General features: G+C 38.2%; 1 protein-coding gene across 1 annotated transcript in view; it reads right to left on the bottom strand.

The window, feature by feature from the left end:
• Nucleotides 1-190: 190 nt before the first annotated feature.
• The window catches only part of NT5DC1 (5'-nucleotidase domain containing 1), a 153,108-nt gene continuing 140,108 nt past the window's right edge, over nucleotides 191-13,190 (bottom strand). Inside the window, exon 12 of the mRNA XM_054822399.1 lies at nucleotides 191-3,028. Coding sequence (XP_054678374.1) covers nucleotides 2,910-3,028 — 119 coding nt within the window. The 3' untranslated portion in view covers nucleotides 191-2,909. The remainder of the gene's footprint in view (nucleotides 3,029-13,190) is intronic.

Genomic DNA, 13,190 nt, shown 5'->3' with positions numbered 1-13,190 from the left:
TTATATATCTTTTATTCTGAGTGGGTCAAGTTTTGCTTTGTTAGAGGCTGTTGCACGAAACTCTCCTTGCAGTGCTTCGTGATGACCTTGTCTGCCTTTTTTCTTTTTGCTGCTCAGCTATAAAGTAAATTCAGAGAACTTATATTTTTTTCAGAAATAAATTCTCTTTATTTTAAAATTCAGACACATGTGCTTTATACCAAAACAGACACCAAAGGAGACTTGCTATTCATCTCTAGTTTTAAGCAAAACTGTGCCTTTCAAGGCTATCTAACCAGACACGGTGATTCTAATGAATCTTTACAACTTTATGTCTCCCCGCCTATACTCAAGATAGTGTTGCAGGCACTTCAGTGATCTTTCTGTCAATGTCTCTCACAACAGAATCCAAGACATTTCAGAGATTTCCAGGGGTTTAAAAAAAAAAAAAAAAGGAAAGAAGGAAGAAGCAAATATGGGGTCTTTACAGTGTCATGTTAAATATGGCCAGCTCTCTACCAATTTTCTGCCACGTGCATTTCTTCTCCCTGGTCTCCATGCCACCTCCATTTCCAACAGCTCTCCCATCGCCACGGATTGCCCTCCTAAAGTTCCTTCACTGCCAACCTCTGCTTTGTAATAAGACCTGTATAATTTGCAGAGATTCTTGAATAAGAAGAGTCTTTAGTAAAAGTCATTAAGTCCTCATTTCACAGGAACTCTGGTTTTTGGGCAAATGCTTCTGTTATTTCCCCTAAGTCTTTCTGCAGCACATGGTGGCATCTGGAGTCGTGCTTGCAGTAGCCTTCTGTTATCCCCTTCTTCCTTGGTCCTTCCACCAGCAAGTGCAAATGGCTGGTGACAGCCTTCATCAAAACCAGGTACTGTCACCTCCCAGTTGAGCAAGTCTGTATATGTATTTGTTCTGGTGAGCTTTGTGTTCAGGCTGTCCTTAGAATCTGTCACCTTTCCATTAAAAAAAATACTGCTTCTCCACTGAGACACCAGGACTTACTTAGACAATTTTCACTCTTTCATTAACAATTCAATTGTAATTAATTCTCTTTAAAAAACAAGAAAAAAAATCCCCAACCTACAAGAATCAGTTCCAAATTCAGAACAACAAAAGTGTGATGGTACACAATATTGGTTTGGACCACAACCTAGTTAGATAGAAATTATTTGCAGAGGATTACTTGATTCAGGTTAGAATTTCAAATGATGCTGTAATCAGGGATCTGTGATCTTAATCTGGATATCTCTCTGCTTAATACAAATCATATCCTTATGATGAGACAGATTTGCTGCCGAAGACATTGATGCTAATTTAAAAATTTCAAAATAAACTCAAGTATTACTTATTTTTACCTTCCTAAGTCAAATATTTTCAGCCTAGAGTTGATGAGGAGGAGAATGGCACTTTCATTTTCCTTCCTCACCCACCTGGTTTTAAGGAAAATTTTCTCAATTTTTTCTTCATTTATGTTTTCCTTTCAAAAAATCAATGCTTAATGTTAAATGGGAAATGTGACATATTACTTGTAAGTATACTGAACCACAAGAATGTAAAAATAACATCCCTATGTAAATGAAATACAGGTAGGAAAAAAGTATGGAAACAAAGACTGGTATCTCTGAGATGAGGTGGAATAGTGTTTGCGTCTGATTCTGACACAAAATATTTTAGCTGGTGAAGCTGTAAAAATCGAGTGTACTGTTGTGACGTAAGTTAAATGTTAACACAAGTTAAATACATTCTGATAATTGTCTAGATCTCAGGACATAAATTATTATTGTGGGCCTTTCTTGAAAGCAAGACAATAAAATGTCTTTAAACTTTGAGGGAAATGTATCCAAAATTCTACCATGCTAGTGTGCCTAGACAAAACTGCTGACTAAACAAGTATCTTTGACATGTTTTTGCATCTGTTACCCTGCGTTAGTTACCGAAGGCTCCCTGTCCAAAGCGCTGGAGAATCTGGTCTTTCGAACTGAATGCACAGAGAAGAGGATGCCCGTTTGCTTAAATTAGCTGATAAGAAAGCACATATTTAGTTCATGTCTTCAGTCTTGCCTCTTTTCTGGGCTGAGGCTGTACTTAGCAAAGATGGCTCCATATACCGTATCCTTCCTACTCTTGGAAGAATTTCCCAGGGAGGTGTAGAATGTGGGTTTGAATCCACTCAAGCTGAGAAGGGAACTGCACACGTTTCCCCCCTTCTGCAGAAGAGCTCTGACTCTTGAGGTACTGGAGACTAAAGGAGGAAAAGGCACGTGGGGAACCTTACCGCTGAATAGTGGTTAGGCACTTTCAGGAATACGAAGTGTGTGACAAAGGCTTTCAGGACTGTCAGTCTGCATTTAGCTGCCTAGATCCCGTTCAAATCTCTTTTGGAGTATGATGCATCTTTCTCTTGGGCCTCAGTCTTTCTGTGTCAGCAAGAATAGTTACAGTGAGAGAAAAAATTCCTCAGAGCCTGCAAAACACTGATCTATGGTGATAACCTGGGCTGTCCAAGGTAGTTGTTAATGAAATATGGCTGAAGGTCTGGTTCATGTCTTTCCTGGGGCTTACGGTAGCAACAGCATCACCTTAAATAGGGATAGTAGTGAAAATGTCCTTGAAAATGTAGAATGTAACTTGGGATGAGTTATTACCAGTACATTTCTCTTGAAGGTTTTGGGCAGTACATGGAAAAAGCCAACAGCGCTTTGCGAAAGGCAGTGGTGGTCAGAAGATTTAGAGAGAGGGATGCATTGCTCACCTGTTCTGGCTGGACCAGAGCAACAAGTGAAACACAAGTCTACACAGGAGTCTGCTTTAATCCATCATTCTATTTTATGAAGCATCACACAGCATTTTCACCAATTAGCATTTGATAGCAGTTTAAGTAAGGGCCACAGGGTTATTCAAGGAAAAAGCCGACAACCTATTTCATAGTCACTGACTCCTCATTTGGCAGCAGTGCTCTTGGAGGGCTTGGGTAGTACCCAGCAGTTGCTGAGCTATTTGAGGAAAATCGTGTAAATCTATAATCCAGTGGTAAATCTGAAAGACAGAAACATACCATATCTGATTAGCAACACAGCCCGTATCACATAAAAAATAAGCCTGTGGTGAATAGCAGGACTTCTTAAGCCCTTGAGCTGTTTGCTCACCAGCATTAGAACTCAATCAGATTGCATGATTACATATTTATTTGACATCTTCAGCTGTACAAGGGATTGACTTACAGAGTCTACTCAACTGCAGTAAAGTATATTCAGTTCTTTGATTGCTGGAATTACGCTAGTCATGGAAAATGATTTAACTAATGCTTAAAAACTAAACAAAGATCTTCATTGAGCCTAGATGGGATTTTTCCACTAGAACACTTTCAAGTTCATTCTTCAGTTTATCACCTTTCTCTTTTATGTCAGCAATCTACTCATAAAATCTACTCATATGCTTAAAACAGAGAAGTTAGTTTCCTTTTTTTTTTATGGCTATTATAGCAAAATTCCCCAAAGGCACCTGCTTTTAGACCTTGCAGTCCAGTGTTAACATCATTTTGTACCAAGCATTCTTAGAAATCTGCACTTGTAACTTGGCGTACTCATCACTTCCAGTCTGTAAAGAACACCGAATGCCTTAAAATAGTTCTGAACAGTCAAAGCTTTCTTTTCTGTAGTGTTTTAAAAAAAAGTCTTTACTGCCAGCAGTGACCTGCCCACCCTCACAGCCAGAAAACCGATACTTCCCATGCTCACCTCATATTCAAAGTTCAAGAAACCAAATTAAACAAACCCCCACAAATAAAACTTCATTTAAGAAACAATTACCCTTCCAATACATGAAAAAAACCAAACCAACAAAAAAGGGTTAGCTCCTTCCCAAGTTGTCTGTTTAGAACCAAAGCAAAACATAAAAACTATTACTCAGCTCATCTGAACAGTAAGTTATTAATGACAACTTTTTTTTTTTTTTAATTTGGAGTAAATTTGGAGTGATGATATCCTGTCACTATATGCTACAATATTTTTTTTTTTCCGCTCAGCAGCTTTTGTGAAACAGAAGAACACAGTCTTAGCAGTTAAGGCACAAACAACAGGAAGTTCAGGTCTGTCTCACAAGCAATTCACAGGCAGGCACCAGGACAGCATCCAGGTCCGCAGCTTTAAAACCATATTAAACATAACTAAAGCAAGCAAATTAGTATCTAGATCCAGCTGAAAAATCAGAGAGAGGCTGGAATACAGTAGGAATGGGGGGAGATTTGATGGGAAGTGAATTACGCTTCATGAAGTGGGTTACTTCAGCTTGTCAAAGAAGTACATTTTCTCATTTGGCCTGAGTCAGAGGACTCTGGAGCCCGCTCTGAGCACGGCAAACCAGGCAGATGTTTTTCCCGTCTGCAGAGGGCCCAATGGATTTACTGGCTGCTGAGTCTATTTATGATAGCTCTGTATAAAACAAAGATTTCCAAAATAACAAATAATAATAAAAAAGAAAGCAAATATTTCTGAATATCTTTATGAGCTATAAAAATTAAATGCCATAGTTCCTTTTATATAAAAGCTTTCACCAGCTTTTTAGTCTAGCAGTCTGGAGGGTCCCAAGAATAGTTTAACCAAAGAGCAGCACAAATGGGGCAGATTTACTGCAGGGTTGCTTGTGCTGAAGAAAAGAACCAGTTGGATCAAAATGGTAATTTTGTTGATATTTTCTGGTGAACTAGTTTTACACAATCAGCTTAAACACCAAACCCATTCTATATACAATGCACAAGACTACAAAGGAGAATGATCACTTTTTTACATCTTCGAACCCCAATCTATCCATTTATGTATTGTTTTTGTCTGAGCAAACTGACTTTGGAAGATGATCAGAAGGTATCCATATGTAAAAATGTCGCCCAAGGCATCCCTGACAGTTGCACGAAGCAGATACTATTCTTCACCCATTAAGCAGATTTTATGTATCACAGAGTAAAAATCTTCCTCTATATCCAGGGTTTTTTTTTTTCATCAATGATTTCATTTCCTGCATCTGCTTTGCCTGGAATATGCAACATTTTATATTATTGCTTTATTTGTGTGATGTATTTATGAGAAAGCTCTGGACTGATTCAGAAAGGCATACTTGGAATCTTAGTGGCTATGAATAAACACACAGTGAGGAAGAAGGACAACTATATGGGGAAAGAGAAACGAAGATTTTTTTATTGGGGGAATGCAAAATTTATGAAAAAAAATGAAAATCCAGAAAATATGATGAAGACTGTTAATTTAAACTAAGTTCATTTAAGTTCTCTGAAAACTTTACACCTTAAAATAAACCACATTTGTCCTGGATTGCAAAGGTATCATACGAATTGTACGCCAAAGCTCAATCCAACTTCTTTTGATGTAAATGGCAATGGTTTCACCAGGTCCAGCAATATTGGCTCATCAACAAAGAAGAATGATACAGGTCTGGAGTCTGCCTCCTGGACACAGCAGCAGTTCATTTCCTATCTGGTCTTGTTCCATATTATCACTGACGACATAGAGGAGAAATAAGCAGCTCCATTTCGCTAAACTGAAATGCTTGCGCAGGCCACAGCTTGATGCAAAAGCATGCAAAAAATAAGATACAGCATTTGATAATAAAGCCAGTCTCAGGAAAAAAATAGTTGCTTATTTCCAAGTTGTCAGTTTTCCTAGCGTTTTTGCCAGTAAATCTCTCCAGGTTCTGCTACTGTGCATGCTCACACTGCTGCTGTAGTGGCAGACCTTTGCACCTTGGCACCCACTTCTCACCTAACACTGATGGAGAGTCATAAATTAGGCAGGGGCAGATACCCAGTCCTCGCTGAGATCTAATTTGACAGCCAGGCTCTACTCAGTCCTAACCTACACTGACAATGAATTCAGCACCAAACTCATCCAACATTGCCACTATCCTAAAAAACCAAAACCAAAACCAAAACCCTGAACAAATGAAAGAGCTTGAGGCTGGAAAAAATGAACTAGCTGGCTCTATCTAATCGCTTGAGGACCACAATCTCAGAATTTTTCTGTCATACTTAGGTAATTCCACCCCGACTCATTTTGTTACCAAGACCAATAGGACATTCATTTTTAAAGTCAAAGACTCTTAGAAATCAGACATGGAGGGTCTCAAGGTCTACACGACCCTTTCTAGATCTACAGAAATGTCAGTTATGAGATGCATCCCCCTGAATTTCTGTCCCGTTCCTTTCTTTGCTCCCACTCCAGAGCCTGAGCGCAGGTGACTGATGAAAACCAGTTTCCTTTGCAGTGACCATTCAGCGTTACTAGTGTTTCCCAATGGCTTGGGCAGCCCTCAGGGGTTATATGCCTTAGCCTGAGCTCAGAAGCAGGACTCCTGCCCTGCCCTACCTCACTTGCAGGACTCCAGCCGCCCTGGTGTAAATAAAATGGCAATGATGATGTTTGAACAGTAACCACTGTCAGTTCCTGTGTTCCAGTTACCCAGATCCAGGTATTAAGTGGCATTAATTACAAATTTTGCTCTGATGCTTATGTATACCCATATCCTTGCATGTATTTGGGTGTTGTGGATGGATTTATTTCATAGTTATTAAGCTGACAACATCTCAGCATCTGTGTGCTGTTCAGTTAGTGTAAGCAAACTAAATGAAAGCCACAAGCTTTTATCAGAAGAAAAATCAGAGTTCCAGCCACAAGGAAGCAAAAGGAAACCACAAGAAGAAGGGAAAACGTAATATTCTCGATGAGTGATCAGGAAAATATTTGAGTAACTGAATGGAAGACAATTATAATCTAATCCAGACACAGGCCTGCTTGATAAACTTAATACATCTAATCCTTTTTTGATATTTTCTTGAACAAACCAATACATTAAACAAATATAATCTTAACTAAGCTCTTTAGATGGAAGGCTTTTTTTTTTTTTTTTTTCCCCAATTAAAAGCACAGTCCAAGACTGAAACAGATTTCTCCCAAAATACACAGCAGAAATGTCAGGAATCATTTTGCAGTATTGACCAACAAAAGCGAAGCCAACATTTTTTAATCATGACACCACAGCAGCATCCCCGTGACGAGTGCGAAGCCTTATGGAAAGCACAACTCAACTCCCCTCCCCTCTTTGAGGTTTGCTCCCCGCCAGGCAGCAGGGCTGGAGCCAGACGCTGCAGAAACCTCCTAGCAAGCAGCAGGGTTGTCTTCTTAAGTGAATCCAAATATATCCTCCTGATTATCACTAAGGAAAAGGCACAGGGAGGAAAAGTAAAACCTCATTAGCGATACCCAAGTTTTAACTGGAAAAATCTTTAAACTGCTTAATTGTGGCTAATCTCAGAAAACACAGACAGAGCTCTATCTTACGGCTCAGCACCCAGGTGGTATAACTATAGGGGCAGATCGTCAGCCAGTATTAATTCTTCCGCTTTTACAGGAATTCCAGTAATTTACACTGGCTTAGAAGCTTTGCCATAAATCTTTCCTTATATTTCAAAGCTGCTGTTGAAGAAAAAGGAAAATATTAATTTCTTAATGGTAACAATTTCTAATAATAATTTCTTAACAGTGGAGTAAGCACAACTGCTGCAGGGGAGCTCACCAGTTTGGCTGCACTGTTGAGTGACCTGACTTGCCAATCTGCAGGTAAACTCTAACAGGTGTTGGCTTTTTATAAATACTAAATGTTTTTATCTCCTGATGCATTTCTATTTCATAACAGTCAAAGCAGCACTTGCAGCAAAAGCTTAGAATGTGAGGGAGCGTACTAGTGGCAAAAAGAAAAAACCCCAAGGTCACAAATAGATTTATCTGATAGCAGTTATTTTTAGCTAAAACTTCTTAGGCTGATTTTCCTAAACAGGAGGTCAGATGTTTGCTGTACTAAAACAAAGCTCCCGAAATAGTGAAGTCAGCACAAGGAAAATGTTCTCTCAGTTACATGAAAGTCATTGCTGCTGTCTGCACACTCTGCAACTCAAAAGTTAGAGAGGAGGAGGGAGGGTATCTGTGCAGCGTCGTATGGGGAAGGAGGGACTCTTCAGTACAGGTATGCTCTCTTTAGAAGGAAGTTGCTAAAACTTAAGTGTTTGGGTGTAGTTGGTGATATGAGCCAGTGCAGTTTATTCCTGGGCATCTGGGAATAAAGGAACAAAGGCCAAAACTAGCCTCGATGAAAGTGCAGGTTTACTGCTTTAATTGCACTGATGCAAGAGCTTTTGCCAACACAGGTGTATTGGTTGGAGATCATGCCGGCAGCTCTGCTGGTAGACATCTGTAGCATGAGCTTGGCCTGAGAAAGAGCTTCGCTGCCGCTGGGGTTTATCACTGGTTACTCTTCTGCTGTATCTAACACGGCAGATGGTGACATTGGAGGAAACCCAAGTGGCAAACTGCAGGGAGATGCACAGCAGCAGCAGCTTCACTATCACAGTTTTGCAGAGGGATGAGTGGTTGTTGCGATTGCCCATGGTGTGCAGTTTCACTGCAATTATCTTGGGAGCAGCAATTCACATTATTTTGGGTCTACCCTATGGCCAAGGGACCACTGACCCTGGCTTGAACAAAACAGCTGTGCACAAGGCGTGCGCTAACCCTCATAGAGACTGCAGTGAAGGAAAGTCTTGGAAATTCCTTTGCTGTTTTGTGTTTATATGAGAAAACACTTTGTATGTGAGGGAAATTTCTGGTTTAGTTTAGAAATTTTTGCTTTAGTTTTAATGGTGATTTTTGGAGATTCTTTGAGAAAATAGCCCTGTGTGGTTCTTTGCTTGATCTGGAACTGATCAAAAGAAAATATTGGATTATAATATTTTAAAATATTTAGATGAAGACTTAATCTAAAAAAAATCCTAAGAGAATGCCAAGATCCTACTGCAGGTGTTAGTCTTTCAGGGATCTGTTAATTACTTTCTGTCTGAATGACTCATCCTGGATCTAAGGGAGGTGGGGAGGGCTTCCGAGGTAAGTTGAAGAAGTTAACTCGAAAAGAAGGAATTGTTTGAGATGACAGGAATTTCTGATTGATTAAGAAAAAGAAGTAAGTTGCATTTTGAGACTCTGAAGGAGCTATATTAAGATAAATCCAGTGATAATATGCCTCTTCACTTTAATTTTGAGGTGAACTCATGATGATTTACTCTCCAAACTTGAGTTAATGTTCTCATGTTCCCCCCTCTTGTAAAACAAATATTTTCTTTCCCTTTCCCTATTTTTTACTCTGGATGAGTAACAAACATTGCTTACCTTAAAGTAAAAAGCCACACACAGACACACATTAAGCTTTTTAAGCAGTGAAGACAAACCCTACATTGTTTTTTGTGTGTGCGTTACCATCTAAATCCAGAGGGAATGTGTTAGGCATCAATCCAGAGTACATAAATGCTTCCAGCAACTTTTTCTTGTACATGTGAGGTTGCAGGTTGTGTAAAATTCCAACCTGGTCAAAGGAGTATTTCCAATACTTGGTGACTTACCTATTTTCACTGGTTTTCACACTGAAAAATTATCAACACTTTGTATTACCACCAGTGTTTTTAAAGAAGCAATCTAAACCCACCCCATAAGTCTGCGATCTAGTGAAAACCCAATTACAGCTTTAATTACAGCCTGCAAATGAAATTATGCTGCCTGAGTTGAAGGATAACTTTAAAGCAGAAATGACTGAGTTGTTCCCCCTTTCTTAATGAGTTGCTCATGAGTTCTCCCTTTAATCTTGTAGAGGTGGCTGTACTTTGACATCTCACAGAGCAGAATAACGATGGCAGGAACATTTCTGTCAGTTATTGGCTAGGAAGTAATCTTTTGGGTTCTGCATGATTTGACATGGCCTTCAGGGGCACAAGTCAATACACCTTTCTGGAGGAGGAAGGAAAGGCTGAACAAAGTATAATACACTGAAAGCTGTACTTTCTACTGTGAAAACTACTACCACGTAGTCAAATCCTTTCAGAAAGTTGGGGTCTCAGACCCTTTGGGATATTACTGGGTCCTGAAGACTTTTTAAAAGCTAGTTCTTCTGATTTATTGAATAATAGTTCATTATGGTTGAAATGCAGCTTATTGTTGGTTTCAGTTGTATTTTGCAGCTGAAAAAATAAATGCATTACATTTGTCTGTTATGTTGAGTATATTTTTCTTTCTCTTAAATGAAGAACACTGAAACTAGTTTCCTGGAACAGATGAATCAGATTTACGTTATCTGATGCTTTTCAATTTACACATAGAGCAAGATGCTGTTAATAAATTCAGAACATGTATCTTCTCTCTAGCCAGTCATCTTTGCTATCTGGTTTTTTACTTGCATCAAAACCTCAGAACCAAAAAACCTCAGAAATGCTGCCGTTGTATATGTATACCAATTTTTCACCAAATGTAAAAATACATTTCTTGCATAAAAAGTTTCATTATAAAAATGAGCTCTTCGGCCTTTTAGTAGCAACTGCTTTAAATCCTCAAAGCATTTTGATAAATGTAGTCTTTAGATGATATTGTATAGATACATTCTTACATTGAAGCTGGCAAGTAAAAGCATGGTTGTAAGGTAAGGCATTAAATATAAAAGGTTACTGCTAATTAACAAGTAATGTATAATATAGATAGTTTTTTATGTTTAAGGAAATTACATGCTATTATTGTATTATTTGAATAAGTAAGAACACATAATTATCACTCTAGTTACAGGAAAGACTAATTTAATTTTAATAGGAGCTGGATTTGACTTTAAATGATGTAATATCAATGAAAAAATAGAACTAATGCATTAAAATATGGGGAACTTCTTGTTTCACTTCAGCTATAATTAAGAATGATACTGTTCAGGATATAGAAATGAATATATGGCTACATGCTTAGTGAAATTCATGACTTCCATGGTAATAGTTGATTCTTCAAGGGCATTCACCTTTAAAATACATGTTGAAGAAAGAACATGAGGTTTGCAATTTGTAGTTGATCTGTGATGGGCAGACCCGTGTATCTGCGATCCACGTGTTGCCAGTTCTGGTGCCCCAGTCACAGCTGTCTTGGGCTTTCATTGTGCAGATAATCTGCAACTCTAAGCAGAAACATGAACTTCTTTGCCATGGTTCACTGGCAATTTTATCATTATATTTATACAGCAAGCAGGCTGATAACTCACATTCCCGCAGAAAGTGGCAGGGTACAGATCTGTAGGTGTCTTTAAAGAGACAGCTTTTGTAAATTATAACAGACATTTTTCTCTTGTACTAGCTAACTGAAATAACACATAGGCATGAAGAAAAACTTATGCACCCATATGGGCAAAGCATGATAGAATTTCATATAGCACACATGATTTTAAAAAATGCATTATCCTCATGCATGACACAAGCTTGGTTATCAAATCTCCAAAGTGTTAAATGAACCCTGTCTCCATAAAAGATTTACATTTGCACTAATTCTCTGAAATGCAACTCTCTTGAGCTGCAGTATCGCTCAATCTCCTGTTTTTGCTTGCAGTAATTTTTAATCCTATGACAAATCTCACCATTCAGAGGTTATGAGAGAAGTTCAGGAGATTAGGTTAACAATAATGAAATTTAAAAAAAGTGTTTTCTGGGTTCTCCTTATTAGGATTTGTAGAGCCCACTTTCTTAAACTTTTCTTTGCAATGAAGAACAAAACAAACTTATCAAAATTTCCCCCTAAGCTCTAAAACTCCACAGTTATTCATCATGGAATTTTTTAAAGTGGGACCTTTATAAAAATACCAACCATAATGAGATTCAAAGGAAAAGCATTAGCTTGAAATATGCATATCATTTTTGGCATCAAAGAATTGTTAATCAAATATGCATCTGAAATGGGAGCACTGACTAGTTATTTTAGTGACTTTTTCATATGAAAACTTCCTTTGTAAATAAGATATTTATATTTGATCTACTTTGTAAATCAGAGAGATCTTCTGTAATTATTGTTGGAATACCTATGTGATGCCGGACATATAATTATTTACATGGGTATCTGGAAATTCAATCAAATGGCAAACCTGCTCCTTGAAGATAAACCTGAGATTATTCAGGTATGATAGATAAGAGTACCTGCCTCTACTTGGCTCATACCAAACTTTCTGAAGTGGAGGAGGATGTATTAGAAACTGTGGTTTATGCAAAGTGCCATTTTTCAGACAGACCCCTACACCTTCTAATTTCCATGTGTGAGCTCGAATGTAACATTCCCACGGTAACAGATCCTGGTTTGGAAAATTTGGCTTATGATATCATTGGGCTTGAAAATGGTCAAAATCTGTAAGGGAGCTGTAAATGAGGGGAGATTCAATAGCAGAAAAGTGAAGAAACAGATGGATTTGTGAATGAGGTGTGTAGAATAGGAATAGGGGCATTGGCTTCTACTATTTAATTGACCATGTACTGTCAATATAATCATGAGCTCATCAGCTTTCCAATACTTGAGAAAAACTTCCCTGCTTACTGGAAGTGGGTAAGGAGAATTAGCTCATAAAAGACCTACAAAATGTTTAGAAAACTTTCAGTTTAACTCATCTTCTCTTAATGTTACAAAGATATAACCATAATGCTGCTATTCAGTTAAACCTTTCTAGTATCATCTTAATGTCAAGATGATAATGTCTTAAATGAAGAGATTTACGTGACCTTTACCTGATTTCCACTCCAAACTGAAGAAAGTACAGAGAAGGTGTTAAAGAAGATCCTTTCTGTCCTTTGGGCAATTTTAACAATAAACAAAATGCCCTTTTTCATGCACAAGGAAAATGCCAATTTCTCTTCAGGGACTGTCAGGGGAGTTTAGATGACAAACTGTGACGTGGTAATCTGCAATCCCACTAATACTTTCCTTGCCAGAGGCAAGATTAAAATTCAGAGTTTCTGATGCATCTTTGAATGCAAACCACTTTTGAGTCAGATAGTGAATTTTCAAGTAAAGATGGGGACAGAAGTGTAGAAGAACGCCTACATTTGAGTAGCACAGAAAGCTAATGAGGAATGGATTGGATTACCTTTTCACCAAGCTGTTATTTTACTAATTACACATACAATTTGTGTATATGCTCTGTTATTTTACACTCTGAGTGCCCAAAAACTGCAACAACAGCATTCCCTGTGAAACCCTTTTCCTACAATGCTCTTTGGTAAGTATCAGATTGTTCTCTTTAGTTACATATAGAAATTCTTCAAGTGAAACTATCAGAAGGCATCTGCACCAAACTTACAACATGTTGG

This window comes from Grus americana, chromosome 3 (genome assembly GCF_028858705.1).
Source record: "Grus americana isolate bGruAme1 chromosome 3, bGruAme1.mat, whole genome shotgun sequence".
NCBI lineage: Eukaryota > Metazoa > Chordata > Aves > Gruiformes > Gruidae > Grus > Grus americana.
Note: the sequence above shows the minus strand (reverse complement) of the source record. Positions and strands in the feature narration are given on the sequence as shown.